Source organism: Molossus molossus, unplaced genomic scaffold (assembly GCF_014108415.1).
Source record: "Molossus molossus isolate mMolMol1 unplaced genomic scaffold, mMolMol1.p scaffold_m16_p_17, whole genome shotgun sequence".
NCBI classification, from domain to species: Eukaryota; Metazoa; Chordata; class Mammalia; order Chiroptera; family Molossidae; genus Molossus; species Molossus molossus.
The window spans coordinates 3695638-3719398 of record NW_023425352.1 but is presented as its reverse complement, the minus strand read 5'-3'; the positions used below and the strand labels follow the sequence as shown (position 1 = coordinate 3719398).

The following is a 23761-nucleotide window of genomic DNA, read 5'->3' as shown; positions in this document are numbered from 1 at the left end:
CCCTCACCGCCTCCAAGGCTCCCCCTCCCCTTGACGCCATGGTTCAACCCACCTCCGCGAAAGCGCCCGGCTTGGATGTCGGTGCGCATGCGCGAGCCCCCGCGGGCAGCGGCGAGGGGCTCTGGAGGTGGTACCCCGGGCCTCACCCGGCCGTCACCATGGCAGCTCAGGCCCCGTGGTGAGGGGTCCGCCCACCCTGCCCCTCGCTCCGATAGCCTCGCAGCCCCGGGGTTGGGATCGCTAGATAACCGCCCCTTTGGGCGACCGAATGCGGGGCGCCGGGCCGCGCACAGCCCCAGCTCCCAGACCTTTCGGGCCTCGTCAGGCCGGCGAGGTAGGTGTCGCCGCCCACGGTCCCGACAAAGACACGGAGGCCTCGGGACTTGCAGGGCCCACCCGCGGCGCTAGCTTGTGCAGGAGTCGGGAGCGGAACCCGCGGCCACTGCGGGCCTGGGTGTGGGCCGTGGTCGGGGCAACGGTCGGCCTCAGTGGAAGGTCCCCGAGTCCGCGCGCGTGCCCCCCGCTTGGCCGGCGTCCCCCCAGCACTGGGGTGTGATCGCATGGTGCAGCGCCTGCCCCTCGCGCGTCCAGCTTAAGCCCCTGTCCTGACGCTCAGGTTCTCGTGCTTCGGGGCCAGCGGGGACCAAACCTAAGCAGAGGGGAGGGGACTCTGCACGCTGGGGTGGACCCGGCAGCTGCAGCCAGTGTGGCCACGTGGACATGCCCGCCCAGTGCTGTCCGATTTTTAACATTTTAAGAGAACCAGGAATTCTGTTTTTTTACAAGAAATGTCTTGAGTTTTAAAACCTGTGCCGAATAAAATTCATCAGCCGGCCAGGTCTAGCCGGCAGGCGGCCAGTCGGCAGCCCGCTGTAAAGACAGTTCATCAGAAAGTCACTGATCAGAGATGACATCGGCTTCCTGGTTTTCCCTCTCCTTGGTGAAATGGGGAGAGTGGGTTGAAGGCACGGATTCTGGAATGGAATGGGCTGCCCCAGTGGCGAGGTGGCCGCTGCTGGTTTAAGCAGAATGGTCAGTAACCCTTCAGCAGCAGGAATTGGAATCGAGAGACCTCAGGTCTCCCCGGAGTCCACAGGATTGTGTTGTGGTGGTTCCGTCCACCAGGCCACAACAGGGGTATCCGTGTACTTGCGTGGCAGGGCTCCACGTCTGCTGTCGTAGCTTGACACAGCCCCCTGGGCCCCACAACTACGCAAGAACATCTGATGATGGACAAGCGAGGAAGCTTTTATAAAAAAGATCTATCAAAAGGCTAATTTAGAAATAAGATGCAGAAGGCACAGTACCAACATATCAATAGAGTTGCACTGAGACATCACGGGTAATTTCTCCGTGTCCTTGTGTGTTTTGTTTGTGGTAAAATATATAGGACATAAAATGTCCCATTTTAGTCATTGGTAAGTACACAGATCAGCACTGTCAAGCACATCCACACCGTTGTTTATTTTTCTTTTTCTTATTATTCCTCACCTGAGGATATTTTTCTACTTATTATCAGATAGAGTGGGAAGGAGGGAGAGGGAGAGAGACAGAAATATCAGTGTGAGAGAGCTACATCGACTGGTTGCCTCCCACACGACCCAACCAGGGCCAAGACGAACCAAAACCAAGGTACATGCCCTTGACCGGAATCCAACCAACGGCTCATTGGTCCAAGGGCGGATGCTCTAACCGCTGAGCCAAACTGGCCAGGGCTCCACACCGTTGTTTAAACACTAACTCCTCATCCTCCCTTCTCCCAGCCACTGCACAACACCATTCTACTTTCTGTCTATGAATTTGCCTATTCTAGGTACATGATGTTAAGTGGCATCATGTGATATTTGTGCCTTTGTGACTGGCTTGTTGCACTTAGCATAATGTTGTTAAAGTTCACCCATGTTGGCCCTGGCCGGTTTGGCTTAGTGGTAGAACATTGGCCGGTAGACCCAAGAGTCTTAGGTTCAATTCCGGCCAAGGGCACATACCTCGGTTGTGGTTCGGTCCCCGACCCTGGTCAGCGTCATGTGGGAGGCAACCAATCGATGTGCCTCTCTCACATCGATGTTGCGCACGTGCGCTCTCTCTCTCTCTCTCCCCCCCTTTCTCTGTCACACTCTATCTAAAAATAAAAATGGAAAAAAGGTATCCTCAGGTGAGGATTAAAAAAAAAGTTCACCCAGGTTGTAGCAGGTGTCCTTTTTAAACCTGAATAACATTCCATTGTGTAGATAGACCACATTTTATTTATCCACTGGTGGACACTTGGCTATTGTGAATAATGCTGCTTTGAGCATGGGTGTACAAATATCTATTCAAGTCCCTGCTGTTAATTTTTTGAGTATATACCTAGAAATAGAATTGTTGGGTCATATGGTAATTGGTTTTGTTTTTTCGAGGAACTATACTTTTTTGTAGTTGGCAAGCTCCCCACAACGAGCATGTATTACGGCTTTGAGCAGAGAAGTGGGGGAGCCCTACTTTGTGCCCGTAGGTTAGTCCCCAGCGCCGAGCTCATGGTCGAGGGGGAATCAGAGGAGCAGACGTGAAGAACTGCACAGCCTGTGGTTGTCCTCTGAGAAGACAGCCTGGCCCCAGGGCGCTTAGTCAGGGACGAGTGCTGACCCTGGCTCAGTCTTCACCGTGAGCTCGTCATTAGTCTTACTTGTTTGTGAAATGTTTCTTACCCTTGGGTAAATAGGAGGGCGGGGATCGTATTGTGACCCCGTGCCTAGGACACAGTTACTGCCTGTAAGTATTAGTTGGCTCGCTGACAGGTTTACACTGAACAAACCCACAGTCCAGGTGCGATTGGAAGAAGAAAGGCATGGATTTTCATCCTGGTCCCAGCTCCTACAAACCGGGCTGTGGACAGGTGGGCTCCCCCAGAATCACACTGGTAATTAACTCTGTCTTCATTGTGAATTGCTGGTACAGCCACTTCTTAACGTCTCCACTGCTAAAACTGCCACTGTCTACTCTCCTGACCACAGACACCGGAGACTGTACGGAGTCACCCCACCGCTGTCACCCCCAGCCTGACTCTCAGTGGACCCCGCTTCGCGTGGACTCCAGAGACCCCATGGCTTTCCCCTCCAGCCAGCCCTGTCCTTCCCTCCTGGGCACTCCAGGGCCCCTTTCTGACTCAAACATTTTTTTTTAACTTTTTTCCCCCATTTTTTATTTTGAGATAGGGTAGGAGGGAGGGGAAGAGAGAGAGAGAGAAACACCGATGTGAGAGAGACACAACCATTGGTTGCCTCCTGCATGACCCTGTCCAGGGCCAAGATGAACTGCAACCGAGCTACATGCCCTTGATCGGAATTGAACCCACGACTCTTTGGTTCGAGGGCTGATGCTCTAACCGCGGAGCCAAACCGGCCAGGGCTCAAACATTTTCTATTTATGGCTAGTGTCACTCAGATCTCAACTCATGTCACCTCCCTCAAGTCTCCTCACTGCTATTGACATTCAGATCTCAACTCATACCACCTTCTCAGAACGGTCCCCCTGGAGAGGTAACCAGCTACCAGCATCCCAGCCCCCTCTGCCACCTCACCTCCTAGCACACAGTGGTACCTGGACTTGTCCCCCAGCCCCAATAACAATGTCCACCTAACCTCCCTGAGGGGAATTCCAGGCCTCACTGCTGAGAGCCGGATAGAAAGCTTAAGGGACAGATCGGCTCCTGGTATTTGAGAGCATTACTGACGTATCTTTGGGAGACGTGGGGTCTGTATTTCAGGGCTGGAGCCAGGGTGGGGACAGGGTAGGGCTGGGTGGAGATCCGTGGCCTCAGGAATGCCTGTTTTCAACCCAAATAAGCTTCCACTTTTTAACCCCACAGTAGTTGCCAGCTTTGTGTGCCCTGGAAAGATTTATGCTTTAGCAGAAAATGCCAGGTTTTAGTTGCCGCTCAGTGACCTACCAGATCTCTGGAACCCCAAAATTGGAAGGTGTATCAGTCAGGGTTCAACCAGAGAAACAGAACCAGTAGGGGATGTATATTAGGGGGCTTACGGCAAGGAGTTGACCTCTGCCACCGTGGGGCAAGTCTGAAATCCATAGTGCAAGCCAAGGAGGAGGGCAGGACTCGGGCCTGGGCTGCCACTGCACCCTCGGGGGAGCCTCACTTCTGCTCAGAAGGCCTCCTACCGCCTGAGCCAGGCCCAGGCAGACCATCTAGGGCAGTGGTTCTCGCCTTCCTGTGCCGCGACCCTCTAATCCAGTTCCTCGTGGTGACCCCCAACCATAAAATTATTTTGTTGCTACTTCATAACTGTAATTTTGCTACTGTTATGTCTTAGGCAACCCCTGTGAAAGGGTCGTTCAACCCCAGAGGGGTCACCTCCCACAGGTTGAGAGCCAGTGCTCTAGGATAATGTGTCTTCCTAAAAGTCAACTGATGATGGAGCTCATCACGTCTCACAAAGACCTCCCGAGCAACACTTAAATCAGCATTGGAGAATGCACGGGGGCTTTAGCCAGCAGGGTTGACACAAGAGTGACCGTTGCAGGTGACCATAATGGCTTTTGATACGTATTGACAAATTGTTTTCACATTAGAACATTTTTGAAATACTGTTCTATGGTACCTGACAACATTTATAAAACGTTATTTGAGAAGCAGAAGAGTCAATATAATTATTTCCTTAAGGAGCTCACGAGCAAACAACTTAGTATATATATATAACTTGAAATTGAAGTAATTAGTTATTTCCTTCCGATATGAAATGCCCATTTCTCTGTTACTGGTACAACCCAGAATTCGCGTCACTTCAGGCTGGGACGCTGGCTCTCCCAGGGCTTCCTTCTGCCTTTCCAAATGCTATCAGGTGCCAGCACCCTGCCCCTCAGCCTTATCAGTGCCAGGTCTCCGAGGTAACAAGCCCATTCACGCTGAGTCAGTGTGTGCAAGGGCTGGGCCACATTGGCCAGCAACTGATTACCTCCTCCCTGGGCCCCTGTTCATCCCACCAGACCTAGGGAGGGTCTCTGAGGTCCAACTGAGATCTGTTTCCCTGCTCTGTCACAGCGCCCTGTGAGGACTGCCAGGCAATAATGAAGGTTCTTTTACTGAAAGATGCCAAGGAGGATGAAGATGGCCAGGATCCGTACATCAGGGTAAGTGCCTGAGCCTCCTGGGCCGGAAAACACAGCACCGCCTCACCAGTGAAGCCGGGGGTCCCGAGAGAGTGGAGGGATTAGCACAGAGTAAGCTGGTAATGTGCTACCATCACCCTTTCCTTATTTTCCGGAGCACCCTGGCCAATCCAGAACTATATTCTTTTATTTGCAGGAATTAGGATTATATGGACTCGAAGCCACTTTGATCCCTGTTTTATCATTCAACTTTCTGTCTCTCCCCAGTTTCTCAGAGAAGGTAAGTCTGCCAGTGTCTGAGCACCGTAATTTCTAAGTGAGACATTTGGTTTTTGTAGAATCTGTGCCAACCCAGCCGGAAGGGCTTTCTTCCTTCCCCTCATTTTACTACCCAGCTTCAAAATAGGGCAGCACAGCCCACCGGCCCCAGGACTCGGCTCCAGCGTCGCTGCTGTGGGGTTCTCTGCCCGAGCCTCCACCAGCTCCTCCGCCCTGACTTGGAGCAGGCCCGGGAGAGCAGGTCGTGGGACGGACCCTGCTCACAGCAGTTCAGACCCTGGCCCCACCCCTGCCCTGATCTCTGCAGAGAGGCTGTGTGTTTGTTTTCCTGTTTTGGAAATTGAGGCCCCAAGTTGGGCAACTTGGCCAGGCCTCTGGGACAGGGAGGCAGTGTTGAGACTCAAGAGCAGGACATCTCCCCACAGCCCCAGCTCTGCGTGACCCACACTGTCGGGGACAGTCCCGGTACAGCCTTCCAGATGTCCCAGGTTACAGACAGAGCCCGGCAGCCCTGCTCCCCGGGCTGCACAGCCTGTCGGCACCCCCCTGCCCATCACTCTGCAGAGCCCTCCTGTTCCGTTCAGTTGAGCCGAACACCCGATTGTTGCGTCTGCTCAGCAGACACGGGGTCGGCGTCTGCCACGTTGGTGTGCACTGGGCCTGTGTGCTGAGGGCCCATCTTGGCTTGCTTTTCCGTGAGCAGCTTTGAAAGGGAACGAAGGACCTCATCATCTGAGATCACTGTAGGACCTCCGAAACCCTCACGTCTCCACAGGAGCGCCTGCATCACACCAGCCGGTCTGCCCCGGGGGTGAGGGGTGCTCTCCGCTCTCTCCAGCCATCTCCCGTCGTGCAGCAAGCACAGTCTCAGCCTCTGCCTCCCACTCAGCCCCAGGAACTTCCACAGACTCAGTGGAGAGAGTGTACACAGCAGCCAGAGCCCGGCTCAGTGCATTTTATCACCATTGTCTGAAAATCAGAGCTTCAGCATGGACACCGCCCCTGGCCAATAGTCCAGTTTTATTGCAGATGCAGGTCAAGTCTACCCTCCTGCCTGCACCCCACTCAGCCCAGGCTGAGTCCCATTGCCCCCTCTTCTCCGGTTACACCCAACACCCTACGTAGCACCTGCTGTCTCTCCTCTCGACTCTGAGCTGCATGAGGGAAATGCACTCAAGATGAATAATGAATTCTCCTGCACTCCTGAAGGCTGGGGTAGGCACGCAGGCAGCTCTCAGCAAGTGATGGATGGATGGATGGATGGACAGACGGACGGACAGGTGGGTGGACAGTGGATGGGTGGATGGTGGATGGACGGACGGACGGACGGACAGGTGGATGGACAGTGGATGGATGGACAGTGGATGGGTGGATGGACGGACGGGTAGAATGAAGTAGTTTGCCCGCTGCTCTTGTGAGCGTTTGGAGTCTGGGAAATGTGGAGCTGAGCCATCACATAAAACGCCTTTGCTGGTGTTTGGTGTGCAGCTGTCTCGCCCGGAGGGGTACGGAGGGCTCATCTTCACCAGCCCCAGAGCAGTGGAAGCCATGGAGCTGTGCCTGGAGGGAGGCGATCAAGCCGAAGGTGAGGGCGCCCCGCGGATCCACGGGCTTGTCTTCACCCTGCTTTCCCCCATCGGCCTCGCGAGAGTCCAGAAATCCCTGCACTTCGGTTTGAAATTGCAGGGACTTTGAGCTCAGAAAGTGTTTAGGCTTCGTTATTCCATGTTGTGTAACCTTTGGAAGAGCAGAAAATGACCTTTTTGTCCCACACAGGACATGCTAACCCGTTAGCCTTCTGACAAGAGCGAGCGCTAAGTGGCGCCCTGTCACAGACTCTGCCCTGGGAACAGGAGACGCCGCTGCCTCCACACTCCCAGGTGGATGTTGCTCAGAGAGACCAGTGTTCACCTGCCAGCTGGTCACGTCTCCCCTCAGACAGATCAGCCCCATCTCTTTCCTCGGGGCTCTGTGCCAGGCGCTGCATGGCAGGACCGTCCCTGGACCCTCCTCCTCCTCCGCCTCCTCCTCCTCCTCCCCTCCATCAAAACACAGGACCATCCCTCAGACCCTCCTCCTCCTCCTCCCCTCCATCGAAACACAGGACCATCCCTCAGACCCTCCTCCTCCTCCTTCCCTCCATCAAAACACAGGACCATCCCTCAGACCCTCCTCCTCCTCCTCCCCTCCATCAAAACACAGGACCATCCCTCAGACGCTCCTCCTCCTCCTCCTCCTCCCCTCCATCGAAACACAGGACCATCCCTCAGACCCTCCTCCTCCTCCTTCCCTCCATCAAAACACAGGACCATCCCTCAGACCCTCCTCCTCCTCCTCCCCTCCATCAAAACACAGGACCATCCCTCAGACCCTCCTCCTCCTCCTCCCCTCCATCAAAACACAGGACCATCCCTCAGACCCTCCTCCTCCTCCTCCCTCCATCAAAACACAGGACCATCCCTCAGATCCTCCTCCTCCCCCTCCATCAAAACACAGGACCATCCCTCAGACCCTCCTCCTCCTCCTCCTCCCCTCCATCAAAACACAAAACCGTCTCTCAGACCCTCCACCTCCTTCCCTCCATCAAAACACAGGACCATCCCTCAGACCCTCCTCCTCCTCCTCCTCCCCTCCATCAAAACACAGGACCGTCCCTCAGACCCTCCTCCTCCTCCTCCTCCCCTCCATCAAAACACAGGACCATCCCTCAGATCCTCCTCCTCCCCTCCATCAAAACACAGGACCATCCCTCAGACCCTCCTCCTCCTCCTCCTCCCCTCCATCAAAACACAAAACCGTCTCTCAGACCCTCCACCTCCTTCCCTCCATCAAAACACAGGACCATCCCTCAGACCCTCCTCCTCCTCCTCCCCTCCATCAAAACACAGGACCATCCCTCAGATCCTCCTCCTCCCCTCCATCAAAACACAGGACCATCCCTCAGACCCTCCTCCTCCTCCTCCTCCCCTCCATCAAAACACAAAACCGTCTCTCAGACCCTCCACCTCCTTCCCTCCATCAAAACACAGGACCATCCCTCAGACCCTCCTCCTCCTCCTCCTCCCCTCCATCAAAACACAGGACCATCCCTCAGACCCTCCTCCTCCTCCTCCTCCCCTCCATCAAAACACAAAACCGTCTCTCAGACCCTCCACCTCCTTCCCTCCATCAAAACACAGGACCATCCCTCAGACCCTCCTCCTCCTCCTCCCCTCCATCAAAACACAGGACCGTCCCTCAGACCCTCCTCCTCCTCCCCCCCTCCATCAAAACACAGGACCATCCCTCAGACCCTCCTCCTCCTTCCCTCCATCAAAACACAGGACCGTCCCTCAGACCCTCCTCCTCCTCCTCCTCCCCTCCATCAAAACACAGGACCATCCCTCAGACCCTCCTCCTCCTCCTCCTCCCCTCCATCAAAACACAGGACCGTCCCTCAGACCCTCCTCCTCCTCCTCCTCCCCTCCATCAAAACACAGGACCATCCCTCAGATCCTCCTCCTCCTCCTCCCCTCCATCAAAACACAGGACCGTCCCTCAGACCCTCCTCCTCCTCCTCCTCCCCTCCATCAAAACACAGGACCATCCCTCAGACCCTCCTCCTCCTCCTCCTCCCCTCCATCAAAACACAGGACCGTCCCTCAGACCCTCCTCCTCCTCCTCCCCTCCATCAAAACACAGGACCATCCTCAGACCCTCCTCCTCCTCCTCCCCTCCATCAAAACACAGGACCATCCCTCAGACCCTCCTCCTCCTCCTCCTCCCCTCCATCAAAACACAAAACCGTCTCTCAGACCCTCCACCTCCTTCCCTCCATCAAAACATAGGACCATCCCTCAGACCCTCCTCCTCCTCCTCCTCCCCTCCATCAAAACACAGGACCATCCCTCAGACCCTCCTCCTCCTCCTCCTCCCCTCCATCAAAACACAAAACCGTCTCTCAGACCCTCCACCTCCTTCCCTCCATCAAAACACAGGACCATCCCTCAGACCCTCCTCCTCCCCTCCATCAAAACACAGGACCGTCCCTCAGACCCTCCTCCTCCTCCTCCCCTCCATCAAAACACAGGACCATCCCTCAGACCCTCCTCCTCCTCCTCCTCCCCTCCATCAAAACACAGGACCGTCCCTCAGACCCTCCACCTCCTCCTTCCCTCCATCAAAACAGATGAACAGAATCTGGGGTTCAGACTGAACAACCACCTTAGTCCGTTCGAGCAGATAGCTTCGTGCTAACATGTACGGAGTGCCTCCTGTATACCAGTCTCCGTTAACTCCACAGTCATATCTCATTTAATCCAGGGCACACATACTGGGGTCTCATTTTCCAGATGAGAAGACTGAGGCCTGGCAAGAGTGAGCGCTTGTCCAGGGCCATGGAACCAGCAGTCAGGCCTGACCGGCTCGTCCCGGTGATGAGCAGGGGCAGAGGGTGGTGCTTACCCAAAGGGCTTTGCAGCTAGTTGGGCCTGGGTTCAGATGGCCGTTCTGACCTTGGTGAGTTCCTTGACCTCGCTGAGCCTCAGTTTCCTTGTTTGTCAAGTGGGCCCAATGATATGTGCTCAGTGGCTCGTCACTTCCACTGGGAGCGAGCTGGGACCTGGGAGGGTCTGCCTGTGCTAGACACGGTCCTCAGTACCCCAAGGCCGGCACGACAGTGTTTCCTGGCAAATGAGGACCTGAGAGCAGAGGGTGCAAAAGTCTCAAAGGCCACGTGGCTGAGTCGCAGGTGTGAGTCCGGCTTCAGAGCCAGACTGCCAAGGAGCAACACTCGGAGCGCCTGGTACCTGGCGGGCGCTGAGCAAGTGGCCGAGGAAGTAGCCACCCGCCTCTGCCCTCCCGCTGCAGTAGGCCTCGTGCGAGCCAGAGAGCGCGCTGTCCTGGATCACAGACACACCTGAGGGGGCCTACGCTCGAAGACCAGGACTCGCGCTGGCTGGGAGGCCACACGCGGGCCCCAGTGCCGTCTGCTGCTTCGGGGCTCTTCCCTCACCGCCGCCTTTTCCTCTTGTATGTGTTTGAGGTGAAGATGATGAAAACCCCAGAATGGACACCGCAGCTTTCCGTAGTGCTTCACGGTTGAAGAGCATTTCCCAAGGGCTCCCTTCCCTCCCTCCCCGTCCCTGACTAGTCCGGGAAGCAGTCCTCCGGCTCTCTGCGTGGCTCAGACTTGCCCAGGGACATGCCCCCATGAGGGGAGCTGGCTCCAAGCCGGGCTTTCTGACTCCACCGGGCTCTCTCCAGTGGCTTCCTGCCGTGGGGCTGGACATGTGCGCTAGAGATCATCTTAAAATAAATTTCACGCTGTGTGCAGGAAAGAAAGAAGGTAACAGTCAGTCTTGGATCACTGTTTAAAAGGAACTGTCCCGCAGGAGTGGAAAGGGCAGGGCACCGCCAGATTCCAGGGCAAGTCCCCCAAGGTCAGGTTTTAGAAAGGGAGCGCTCGTTCCCGTCTTCCAGGAAGGTGCCGAATGCCCAGGGGCCCTTCTGACACATTTAGACGATCCATTCGATCCATTCGGTTCCCCTCTTCCAGGAAGGTGCCGAATGCCCAGGGGCCCTTCTGACACACTTAGACGATCCATTCGCTCTGTTCTTCTTTAACTATTTTTAAAGATGGGTGTTTTAGTAAATAAATAAAGATGGGTGTGTTTTTTTGCCAGAAAAATGGTAGAGTTCTCCATCAGTTGTGTTTGAGTATGATCCTGAGATGTATTATTTGTACTTTGACCGGATGGATAAATGAGCCCTCTCATCTGAGGTCAGTTTCTTGACTGCTTTCAGATTTATGTTCCAAATCAAACCGATGGTATTGCTTTATTACACTTGTTATCTCTTTCTTTCTTTAATGTTTTTATTGATTTTTTTAGAGAGAGGAAGGGAAAGGGAGATAGAAACATGGATGTGAGAGAGAAGCATCAATTAGCTGCCTCCTGCACGCCCCCCACTGGGGATTGAGCCTGAAACCTGGGCGTGTGCCCTGACCAGGAATCTAGCCAGGACCTCTCAGTCCATGGGACGACACTCAGTCCACTGAGCCATGCCGGCTGGTCAGACACACTGGCCAGGCAGACTTTGTTACCTCTCTCTAATGACCAATGACTTTTTCTGTCAAAGTCTAGATTTAAAACACTTGAATATCACCATGCACATGCAGTCACCCAGCCACGGCTGTTGCTAGTGCACAGAACGGGAGCAGGCGTCCTGAGTGTCAGCCGCGCGACCTTCGCCATGTGCTGCAGAACGCGAGCGGTCTGAGGTGGAGTTTTAGTTGGAGATGCTGTTCTTTCGCTGGCTCATCACCAGTGTGCCTCGCTCCAGGGCTTAGGATGCACAGCAGCCTTGGGCAGTCGCCCCCATGGCCTCTGTGGTCTTAGCGGCTCACATGTCACTTCATGTTTTGCAGTCTGGAAACAGTCTTTGAGAGAAAAATGGAATGCTAAGTCGGTGTATGTGGTTGGACACGCCACTGCTTCTCTAGGTAAGCGATCAAGCTAAAAATAAAACACCAGAACATGACTGTGCTGTTGTGGTTCGTGAGAAATGCACATCTGGTCTTCATCGCTGTTCCTGGACCAGAGCTCCTCCTGCCCTTGGTCGTCCCCAGGTGACACAGATAAAGGTGTCTGTTGTTGTTCATAAGAAACCTCCTTCACCTGCACCTGCTTCATCCCACTGCGCTGACTCTGTGACGGCCCAGCGCTGGGGCAGGTTGCGGGCCAGCCCTGTGACTAGCGCAGGCTCCTCCAGACTCCTGCCCTCACACCACCTCCGGGGGGCGCTGGCGTGGGCTAATCACGAAGGACGGTGACCTGACCGGCCTGCAGGCACTGCCGGCGTGCTCCGGTCTGGGTACAAGGAGGAACGTGCTCAGGTGTGGATCCAGGTGCTGGCATCACGGCGTATTTGGGCCCCAGTTCAGTTCCCAGGAAGTTTTCAGGGTTCTCAGGTGCACAGAGACCTTCCTGATCCAGCCAGAGGGCCGGCAGTGCGCACAATGTGGGGGCTGTGTTCCCAGACGGGTGCAAGGGACCTTTTCCTCTTGGCGCGTTGGTCAGGCTCTGTCGATGAAAGCGATGCTGGACTGGAAAGCCGCAGTGTGGTATTAGCCAGGCCCCTGTGAGCACCTCCTTCTCAGAGAGGTTCCGCGTTCCTCTGGCCAGGCGGGCCCTTCCTCACCCCCCAGGGAGCCCGTGTGCGGGCTGCGCGCTGGCTCGTGGCCCGAGTCTCAGCCGTGGCGGGCACAGCCTCCCCGCAGTCACCTGGGCCCTGGCACACGGGAGGAAAGTTCTCCCTCCTGCCCCTTTCGTTCCCCCACATCGGCTCAACCTTCCAGGCGGGGCTGGCCTTGGCTCCCTCCCAAAGCGAGGGCTCTCTGATGTCCACAGTCTTAAAGGTCCCCCACCCCTGACTGACTGAAAGCCAGCTTCTCTGAGCTCCACCGAGGTGGCCGGCAGTTTGCTCCCGTCGTCTTGTGGGACCTTAAAACAGCCATAGGGTTGTGTCTTCCTGCAGATGAGTCCACTGGGGCTCAGAAAAATCGAAGCGTCATCCACAGCCACGTGTCTGGGGAGCATGGGGCTGGGAGCCAGCACCTCCGTGAGACCAGAGCCTGCAGCCCCCTCGCCAGGCCGGCCTCGGGAGGGCTCCGATTTGTCCAGAGCCAGCCTCTGTATTTGCACGTGGAACAGACAACACAGGAACAGAGAGGCTTAAATAGCCGTGTCAAGACGTGTATCTTTTCTTGTTTTCCAGTGAATAAAATTGGCCTGGATACAGAAGGAGAAAACTGTGGGAATGGGGAAAAGCTCGCAGAATATATTTGTTCCAGTAAGTAGAAAAAGGCGCCCCACATGAAGCCCATTCATTTGCGTTTGTGGGTCTCTCAACCACCACCCAGGGAAAGGAGTGTTTCCTTGGAAACTTCCCTGTGATGACGGTGGTGGCCGTGCAGTGTGGGACCATGTCTGTGCTTGCTTGAGACTCAGCCCACCTCCTGCCACACCTACACCAAACGACTAGAGACAATTCCAGCGTAACACAAAACATTTGTATCTTCTTGGTGGGGAGTGAGATCCCTGTGATTGGGCTTCCCCCCCCCCCCCGCCCCCCGCAGCTCAGAGATGCGGAGGGTCCAGGATGATCCAACTCCAGGCCCTCTGTTTCCAATGCCCTTTCAAGGGGTAATGGTCACCATGAAACATGTCAAAGCCCTTTTCTAATGTAGAAATCGATGTAAGTGGTCGTTCTTGGCATCCTCCTGGGGTTGAGAGCCTCGGTTTACAGAGGATGAGTACTGGTCCTGTGAGTGGACGACCTGAGCTCCTCTGTGAATAGGTGGCCCCGCCTGTTTCCAAGGCTGGGGTTCGGCTGCTCTCACAGTTGATGCGTGAAGTTCTGGGCCGAGGTGAACTGAGTCCTTCCTCGTTGTCAGGCCCGGAGCCATCGAGCGGTGCTCCTTCTTTGCAAACACCAGGCAGAGAGGCGCTGAGTCACTGCTGAGGTGTCACACTGGGGTTTCAGTGAGCTGAGCCAGGCTTGGAGGGGGACACCAACACCTCTGCCCACATCTCGGAGGATACTGGCTGGCATTCTTTGCAAAGTCTTTGTACTTCCTCTGATTACTCTCAGCATGTCTGTGGCCCTAATACATCTTCAGCTTGTAATTAGAACACCCCATAGAAACCCATCCTGACTGCAGTAGGCCTTCCCCCTGCTTCTACAGGCTCCGGGTCTTCCCCAGGGGCTCTGAAGCTTAATTTTAAAAGCTAAGAACTTCTAATGCTTGAGTAAACAGGCCCATTCATAGTTATTTCTTTATTTTACTTAACAAACACATATTTATTATGTGATAGGCACTATTTTAAGCGCTTAAAGCTATTAACTAATTTAATCTGCTAGCTTATTGTTCTGATAAACAATTCTCCTCTAATGGAAAAGAAAGTTCGAGTTTCGTGGTAAAAGGTAGACAGTTCTGAGAGCGAGAGAGACACAGAAGCAGACAGATTGTACTGCAGTGTATTTGAAATGTCCTCCTGGACTTGAGCTGACACATGGAGCAGCAGACTCGCTGGGCTCCTGTCCCTTCCCTCCCCGGCAGCCTCATTATCCCGGTCACCCGCAGTCAGGCGCCCGGTGCCTGCTGACCGGATCCTCACGGCAGACCTGAGTCCTTAGGGCTTACAGACTCGCAGTCTCCTCCAGCGACAGACATTTAAACTCAGTCTCGTCGTAAGTACCTGCAGTGACTATTTCTCGAGCTCGCCACCCAGCTGCACAGCATCCGGGGTTTTTAATACCTTGTCTCTGCAGCCTCACAGGCCAGTGGTCCAGGCCTCCTTCCTGGTAGAGCAGGAGAACGGGCCCCGAACCCGTGATTCACCAGTTCTGTGTCGGGTTCAACTCCTGCCAGGCCCCCGTCTCTCCCTACTGTCCTGGGGAGACCTCATCTCCTCTCTGCAGAGTCAGCCAGCTTCACATTGTTGGACCTGTCTAGCATCGGCCCATCCGGGCTGAAATCTGCCTCTTGGTGACGGGAGCCGTGCCCGGTGCTGTCCACAGCTCCGCAGAAACATCTGCTGCGGCGCTGACCCCAGGCCTGCCCACTGACCCCTGCCAGCTCGGTGCGCAGCCTGCTCCTGAGCAGCGGCTGCTGCAGGGTGGCGCAGCCTGGGCTCGTGGGCTAGTCCCAGGGCCCGTGCCCACGCTGCCTCCAGGCCTGCCTCCAGGGACAGGTCAGGGGGGCGCAGCTGCCCTCCGCCCACGGCGCCGGAACTGAGGCCCCCGGAGCTGAGCAGGCAGCGCCTGGGGCTTCTGCGAGGCTGTGCAGAGTCTGCTTGTTCATTCACAGGGGAGCCGTCAGCACTGCCTCTGCTGTTTCCCTGTGGAGCCCTCAAAGGAGAGGTCCTGCCGAAGATGCTCAAGGACAAAGGTGACCACACGCCCTCCCTCGCTCTGTGGGGGCCGCCGAGAGCCTTCAAGGGGATGGACATGTCAGCCCTGCAGAGACCGCAGGGACAGCAGGCCTGGGGCGCGGGGTCCCGTGCGGTCTGCTCCAGCTAGGAACAGGAGGGTCACCCAGCCGTCACAGGAGAGGTGGGTGGTGGTGTAGAGGTGACCCTGGGGCGGGTCCACACACAGAAGAAATCTGAGGATGGAGCTGACCTGCCAGGGCCTGCGGCAGCCCCCAGCTCAGCCCCTCGAGCCTCGCTCCCTCCTGCCCGGGGCTCACTGTCCAGCACCCAGCCGTGCCCTGTGCTCTCCAGCGCGTGGACTGCTGTCTCAGGTGTCGCCTGCACACCTGCTGTCACGCAGTGCATCTGGGAGCCGGCGGTCAGCAGCAGTTTGGAGCATGAGCTTCAGGGTGAGACAAATGGATTTGAAGTCTCCCGGCCTTCATTGGCTGTGCCAGGGCAGGTCACGTGCTCGCTCTGCCTGGTCTGCTGCTGGAGCTGCTGTGTGCAGGGCGGCACCTGCCCTCCAGAGCAGGCCGTCCGTGGGCTGCGATCAGTGGTCACCTCCAGTGCGTCCGCCTGCAGCCGTCCAGCCCAGAACGTTGCCCAGGACGAGCGCAGACGGTGCCGCTCACCCTCTGCATTAGCATGGGGAGAGATCGCATCGTCTCCCCTTGTTAGCGTCTGCCTCCGAAACGCCACCAGGAGTGACGTCGGGGACGGCGGGCAGTAAGGTCGGCAGGAGCCTTGGCCTTTCTGGAACAAGAGAGTGAGAGCAGGGCAGTGTGGTCCAGGCTTCCCTAGGGAGGCCGTAGAAGTCAGAGGCTTGATGCTCCAGTTTCTCTAGGTTTGGGGTGTGAAATGGTGATAGGTTGCTGTTTTACGCAGAAATTCTTGATTCCTTCTGAGGGATTTTCTTCCCTATCCCATTTCACTGCTACAATGCTGAGGTTTCAGTATCTGACCCGGCTTCCTCGCCGCGCGGCCGCCCTAGCTAGTGAGTGTCTGTGATTGGCCCGTGCTGGTCACTTCATGCTTCCTCCCTGAACACTGTGGGATGTTCAGAGTCCATGAATAGAACGGGGGGGGGGGGTGAGACACCTCAGAGCTTCATCCATCCATCTACAGATGGGTCCCTGGGGCCCATGGAGGGCGTGGTGCATCCAGGAGCAGGTGGCCAGGTGGAGGCTGAGCTGGGATGCGGCGGGGGCTCCTGGCTCAGGCCCCCATGCCCTTTCTGACTCGTGGCCTCTCCTAGGAGCGGCCCTTGAACCTGCTTCCTGGCATCGGGTTGCAGGGACCAAGGTGTCTAAGGCTCTTGGCTGCCTGCTTCAGCCCCCAGGCTCGAAAACCTCCCTCCAAGCTCCGCCCACACGCCTTGCCCTCTGTGTAGGACTCCACACTGAGCACTGTGGACCCCAGGAAGAAATGTGCATTTGCTGTGATGCCCAAGGAGGAATCCATCTGCTGAGGTGGACTCCCGTGGTCAAGGGCCTGAATCTTATAAACAGCAAGAGCCTTGGCCGCGTGCTGACGGGCGCTTCCGGTGCTCTGCATGCGGCCTCTCGCCCTGCGCCCCGCTCGCTGCCAGCCACCGCAGGGGCCTGCTTCCTCGCTGCCAGCCGGCCGGACCTGCCCTCCTGTACATGAAATGGCCCCGTGGAGAACCCGGCAGGGAAACCTTTTGCTATAGCAGACAGCCTCCCCTTTGTCTCGGTGGAACAGGACTTAGGTCGCTACCCGAATCTGTCTCCTGGGCTACAGCTCCTTTGTTCTTGATTACTGAGATTAATTTCGGCTTATAGCATCTGTGGTGGAATGGCCGGGAACAGTCCTGTGGGCAGCCCACACGGACATGGGAACAGACGGCACTGTGGGTACGAAGGCAGCCTTCCGATGCAGGGCCCGTGTCCTTCCTGTGTCTCAGCCTCCCCCGCAGGCCGCTCAGGGCTCAGCAGGCTGCAGAGGGCCAGCTGAGCCGTCTGGTTCAGGCTGGTGGGCAGACAGGTCTCCACTACCCGCCCGCCGTGCACACTGCATGGTGTCCCCCAGAGCGGTCAGTCTGTTCTCTGCTTTTGATTGTGTCCAGGGATCCCCATGGAGAGCATCACTGTCTATCAGAAGGTTCCACACCCGGGAATCCAGGTGAACCTGAGCAGCTACTACTCCAAGCAGGTGGGTGCCGTTCCCGGTGAGCTCGGGTGGGGTGACGGGGCAGGTGGGTGCCGTTCCCGGTGAGCTCGGGTGGGGTGACGGGGGCAGGTGGGTGCCGTTCCCGGTGAGCTCGGGTGGGGTGACGGGGGCAGGTGGGTGCCGTTCCCGGTGAGCTCGGGTGGGGTGACGGGGGCAGGTGGGTGCCGTTCCCGGGGGAGCTCGGGTGGGGTGACGGGGGCAGGTGGGTGCCGTTCCCGGGGGAGCTCGGGTGGGGTGACGGGGGCAGGTGGGTGCCGTTCCCGGGGGAGCTCGGGTGGGGTGACGGGGGCAGGTGGGTGCCGTTCCCGGTGAGCTCAGGTGGGGTGACGGGGGCAGGTGGGTGCCGTTCCCGGGGGAGCTCGGGTGGGGTGATGGGGGGCAGGTGGGTGCCGTTCCCGGTGAGCTCGGGTGGGGTGACGGGGGGCAGGTGGGTGCCGTTCCCGGTGAGCTCGGGTGGGGTGACGGGGGCAGGTGGGTGCCGTTCCCGGTGAGCTCAGGTGGGGTGACGGGGCAGGTGGGTGCCGTTCCCGGTGAGCTCGGGTGGGGTGATGGGGGCAGGTGGGTGCCGTTCCCGGGGGAGCTCGGGTGGGGTGATGGGGGGCAGGTGGGTGCCGTTCCCGGGGGAGCTCGGGTGGGGTGACGGGGGCAGGTGGGTGCCGTTCCCGGTGAGCTCGGGTGGGGTGACGGGGGCAGGTGGGTGCCGTTCCCGGGGGAGCTCGGGTGGGGTGACGGGGGCAGGTGGGTGCCGTTCCCGGTGAGCTCGGGTGGGGTGACAGGGGGCAGGTGGGTGCCGTTCCCGGGGGAGCTCGGGTGGGGTGACGGGGGCAGTTGGGTGCCGTTCCCGGGCAGCCTGAGACACCCTGGCGGCTCCTGGCGGCACTGGGCAGCTGTGCGGAGGGAGGCCGGGGTCCGCGTGGAACTTGGCAGGCTCCTGAGCGCTGCGGGTCTGGGACGCGCTGGGAGCACAGACCAGAGCAGGAGGCCAGGAGGCAGGCTGTCTGCGGGCAGGGCTCCCCAGGGCTGGGCGCTGACCAGGAGCGGCTCCGAGGCTTTGCCTGAGCTCGCCACTTGGCCACACAGGCTGGAGGTGCTGTCCAGCCGGCTGGGCCCGCGGGGCCGGGAGCCTCCGAGGAGCAGCCCAGCCTCTGGCTCGCACCCCGCTCTCTACACAGCCCCTCTCTGAGCCCAAACCACCCGGCGACTTGCTGGGAGTGGGACCCGCCCGGGCCGCCGGGGTCTCGGGTCCTTGGCGGCCGCAGCACGCGAGGGACTGCTGTCCTCTCCCTGCAGGGCGTCCCGGCCAGCATCGCGTTCTTCAGCCCCTCTGGCCTCACCCACAGTCTCCAGTACATCCAGGAGCTGTCAGGAAACCACATCCAGCAGATCAAGGTGAGGGGGTCAGCGCTTCTGGTCTTCAGATCGAAGCTTCACCGGTGCCCTCGCGTTCCCACAGGAAGTCGGGCAGCCTGTGGGGTGGCTGCGAAGGCGGCTCCCCGCCGGCTCAGCCCAGCAGCCACTTCCTGGCCCGTGCCCTTGGGCACGTCCACCTCTCCGGGCTCAGGTGTTGGCATCCTGTCCCTTCTTTTCCATCGAAACATCTTGAAATGACCTGCTCCCAGGCTTCGCCTCTTTCCATGTCCTTTACCTGAAAGGGTTTCCTTTCCAGGCGCGGTTTGTTAGGAGTCTGCGCTCACCACCTCGGGCCTGCAGTGGGATGGCCCTGAACCGGCTGGGGGCGGGGGGCTGCGGGGCGTGGCCTGGCTGGGCCCTCCCTGTCAGCACTGTGGGCCTCCCCCACACCTAGGGAAGGGACTTTCGCAGGTCCCAGGTGGAGTGTAGGGTTAGAGAAGTGTGTCCTGACCCTCTTGTTCCGGGGCCTGGTCCTGACTACTCTGCTTTCCCGAGGGGTCCAGCCACCCTCCCTGCCCCACTTTCTTCTGTGTATCACCTGACCCCACCCAGGGCCCCGAGACACAAGACAGAACTGTCTGCAGCTAAGGCTTCCAAGGGTGCAGCCAAGAGGTGAGTCCCGATTCCAGGGCCTTTCTGCCACCGGAGCTGCGCTGCAGGCAGGGCATGACCCGCTGGGCTGGTGGTGAGGCCGTCACGGCACCGTCGAGGTGCAGGCGTTTAGCTGCGCTGCAGCAGGGCATGACCCTCTGGGCTGGTGGTGAGGCCGTCACGGCACCGTCGAGGTGCAGGCGTTTAGCTGCGAAGGCTGGGTTCCAGTCGGGAGCACTGTGCCGTGCACGCTCTCACGTGCTGAGTGCCCACAGGCAGATGTCCCACAGGCCCTGCACACAGCCCTCCAGCCCTCCTGGCGCCTGCTGGCACACTGAAGCCCGTCTCCTCCGCAGTTTGCAGCCATCGGCCCCACCACCGCGCGCGCGCTGGCCGCCCAGGGCCTGCCTGTGAGCTGCACTGCGCAGAGCCCCACGCCGCGAGCCCTGGCTGCCGGCATCAGGAGGGCGCTTCAGCCTGACAGCTGCTGAGCTGGCCTCCCAGGTGGCCTTCCTGAGCCGGCTGCTCCCTGCGGGCCAAGGACAACGGGCTGCTGCCTACCGGGCGGGTGAGGCCTCCACCCTCAAACACCTGCCTCATGCCTGAGTGGAGCCACCTGGACGCCAGCGACTGGGATGGGCCCGGGGCTGGCAGTGGGCCCACGCGTGTGCTGTTTCCCTCCACGGAGGCCACTCGGACCCGCCCCCAGCCCCCGCGAGCCGTGCTTCCTCTGGCAGCAGGGAGAAGTTGGATGACCACACCGGCCATGTGCTGACGGGGTCCCTGGCTGCGCACTGTTCCCAGGGCGAAGCTGTGTTGCAGGGGTGGGAGGACAGGTGTGCCCACGTTCTGAAACCGACAGTCCTGGTGTGAAGGATGAGCCGTGCTGTGTGGGGTAGTTTTACTCACCCTGTAGAAAGGACCCCGAAATCCCTGCTCCGGGAGGTCGCACAGGGAGACTCCTTCAGAGCAGTCAGCCCAGTGCAGGCAGGAGAGCCCGTCCTCCCTCCTCGTCCTGGAGGGCGGGTGTTCGAGCTGCAGCCCAGCAGCCCTGGCTCTGGGGTGCCCTTGGGAAAGGGAGCTTCGGACAAGGCGACCCTGGGCTGCTCACTGCCCTGGGGGAGTCTCAATGTGGGGAGCACGGACTCTGCTCTGCCTAACCACTGTTAATCTGAGATTTTCTGTTATAATCAAATCAGATCCTGAATAATAAAAAAATCAAGTTGAATTGGCAAACTAAACCTCAATAAGGAAAACCTTTGGACACTAGAAGTTCTTCATATACTTACTACTAATCTTTTTAAAAATCCACACAGTTTTGAACTGTATTTTCATATAATTTACAGATTTATGATTTGTGGAACTGAAGTATTTCAAAAGTAACTGCAACAAAAGGGCTTTAATGTCCTTGGCAATATTAGAAACTGGATTTCACAAAACACTGATACGAACGAGGGAAGCTGCAGAGCTGCCCCGGCAGCCTCTGACCTGGTCTGGCAGGCCGTGCGCCGGGAAGGGACCTGGTCTGGCAGGCCGTGCGCCGGGAAGGGACCTGGTCTGCGCAGGCCGTGCGCCGGGAAGGGACCTGGTCTGGCAGGCCGTGCCCCGGGAAGGGACCTGGTCTGGCAGGCCGTGCGCCGGGAAGGGACCTGGTCTGGCAGGCCGTGCCCCGGGAAGGGACCTGGTCTGCGCAGGCCGCGCCCCGGGAAGGGACCTGGTCTGCGCAGGCCGCGCGCCGGGAAGGGACCTGGTCTGGCAGGCCGCGCGCCGGGAAGGGACCTGGTCTGGCAGGCCGCGCGCCGGGAAGGGACCTGGTCTGGCAGGCCTCGCGCCGGGAAGGGACCTGGTCTGGCAGGCCGCGCGCCGGGAAGGGACCTGGTCTGCGCAGGCCGTGCCCCGGGAAGGGACCTGGTCTGCGCAGGCCGCGCGCCGGGAAGGGACCTGGTCTGGCAGGCCGTGCGCCGGGAAGGGACCTGGTCTGCGCAGGCCGTGCCCCGGGAAGGGACCTGGTCTGCGCAGGCCGTGCCCGGGAAGGGACCTGGTCTGCGCAGGCCGTGCCCCGGGAAGGGACCTGGTCTGCGCAGGCCGTGCCCCGGGAAGGGACCTGGTCTGCGCAGGCCGTGCCCCGGGAAGGGACCTGGTCTGCGCAGGCCGTGCCCCGGGAAGGGACCTGGTCTGGCAGGCCGTGCCCCGGGAAGGGACCTGGTCTGCGCAGGCCGTGCCCGGGAAGGGACCTGGTCTGGCAGGCCGTGCCCCGGGAAGGGACCTGGTCTGCGCAGGCCGTGCCCGGGAAGGGACCTGGTCTGGCAGGCCGTGCCCGGGAAGGGACCTGGTCTGGCAGGCCGTGCGCCGGGAAGGGACCTGGTCTGGCAGGCCGTGCCCCGGGAAGGGACCTGGTCTGGCAGGCCGTGCCCCGGGAAGGGACCTGGTCTGCGGCAGTCCGTGTGCCGGGAAGGGAACGCGGTCCCTACGGAGAACTTGGTGTTTCTCTTCTCTGAATCAGTGTCTGGTGACAAACATTTCTCTTCCACGTTTCACTGAATCTTCAGACCCACCCTATCAGGTGGGTCCACCTCGCAGAGAAGATGGGGCGTGGCGGGATTAAGTGCCATGCACAGCCAGCTGGAGTGAGGGGCTCAATCCAGGCCTGCTGCCCGGAGCTGCAGGAGGTCTGTATAAGGGTGTCCTGCAGGGGTGTCAGACCCCTCCTCCACTGAGCGGGGCTTCCCAGGACCGCAGGCCTTCACTGAGGCTCCCCAGAACCTAGAGGTCTGGAAGCCGACTAGACTCAGGAGGATGAGAGGCCCTGGCACCGACAGAACCAGGCTGGCGATGTGGGACTCAAAGGCTCAGGACGTCAGGGAGCTGAGTTACTTCCTGTCACAGGGATGCATGTTTTATAGGATTTGGAGTATTTGGGCGGAGGATGGGGACAAGAACAACGAACCCCTCCACCCTGATAGACACAGGATGGGCACTCAGTCAACTAAGCAAGCCCAGGAGTGTGGATCACTCAGACTTTTCCATAAAACAAGCCCTTTTAGCCCAGAGAGCACCACAGAACCTCTGGACCCCGTCGTCCCTCTCTGCCTGTGCACAGCCCCACCCCCCGCTCCCGTCGCCCCTCGCTGCCTGTGCACACAGCCCCCCCCCGCTCCCGTCGCCCCTCGCTGCCTGTGCACACAGCCCCCCCCCCCGATACCGTCGCCCCTCGCTGCCTGTGCACACAGTCCCCCCCCTCCCGTCGCCCCTCGCTGTCTGTGCACACAGCTCCCCCCTCCCGTCGCCCCTCGCTGCCTGTGCATACAGCCCCCCCCCATACCGTTGCCCCTCGCTGCCTGTGCACACAGCTCCCCCCTCCCGTCGCCCCCAGGCTCCTGCGGAGTTGGCACGAATGCATGCCCACATGTACCCAGTGGACGGGGCAAGCCCAGCCCTTTCCTAACGGGGAGCAGGAGCAGTTAACAGTCCAGAGGGCTCTGGGAGCTGGGGGGTGGGGGGGACCATGGCACGGGGAGGGGTTGGGAATGAGACTCTCGGAGCCAGGTCCCAGCCTCCCCCCCCAGGAGTCACTCCTGCTCTCTGAGCGTCAGTCCAGCGAGGTCTGGGCTCTCGCCCCTGGGTGTTTCCACTGCAACCAAGCAGAGCTCCTGCCGCCCCGGCAGGTCCAGGGCTCACTCTGGGGACCAAGCAGCAACGTGCAACCTGCTCCTGTCCGTGAGCAGAGCCCTGCTGAGTTCAAGGTTTACCTGGGGAGAAGTGGTACTGGAGTGGTTTCAGGTCCCCGCCTCCACCTGTGCTAGTGGCCGGGGCCTCAGGGGTAACAGCTCCCGCCCTCGGGGGCCCCGAACACTGGAAAGAACAGTCAGGAGGCAGCTGGGCTGGGCATGGACGTCTGTACTTCACACGACAGCCCCCTCGGGAGCTCTCACCGCGGAGCTCTCGGGGCTCGGCCGTGAGCAGCTGGCAGTCGGCAGTGCAGATGGCAGTGGCTCAGGACGGCCCTCCGTCCACACCGCGTCCCTGCCTCCGGTGCTGATGCCATTGGTGGTCATAGTTTCCTTCAGAGATTTTATAAAAAGCACAGATTAGATTTCATCTGTAAAGCCCACTTCTTACAAGTGCCTGGAGTTTCTCAGCCGAGCAGACGCGCCCTGTGAGCACAGCCCGCGTTCACCGCTGCCCCCCCCCCCCAGCTCTCGCCAGTGCCGTCCAGACGGTCAGTAGACGCT

General features: G+C 59.0%; 1 protein-coding gene across 6 annotated transcripts; it reads left to right on the top strand.

Annotated features, from left to right (window-relative positions):
* The first annotated feature begins 112 nt into the window (after positions 1–112).
* Positions 113–20791, top strand: UROS (uroporphyrinogen III synthase). Of its 6 annotated transcripts, none has more exons than XM_036264982.1 (11): positions 113–334; positions 5036–5124; positions 5300–5383; positions 6592–6597; positions 6871–6967; positions 11789–11863; positions 13138–13212; positions 15233–15313; positions 17425–17510; positions 18819–18917; positions 19886–20791. In XM_036264982.1, exons 2-11 carry the CDS (start codon positions 5062–5064, stop codon positions 20018–20020), a joined length of 801 nt encoding a protein of 266 aa, XP_036120875.1. In that variant the 5' UTR covers positions 113–334; positions 5036–5061; the 3' UTR covers positions 20021–20791. The 6 variants fall into 6 exon arrangements, with proteins under 6 accessions (XP_036120875.1, XP_036120872.1, XP_036120874.1 ...); XM_036264981.1 differs by lacking the exons at positions 113–334; positions 19886–20791 and adding exons at positions 3500–3518; positions 19491–19541; XM_036264983.1 differs by lacking the exon at positions 113–334 and adding an exon at positions 4337–4517.
* Positions 20792–23761: the final 2970 nt, after the last annotated feature.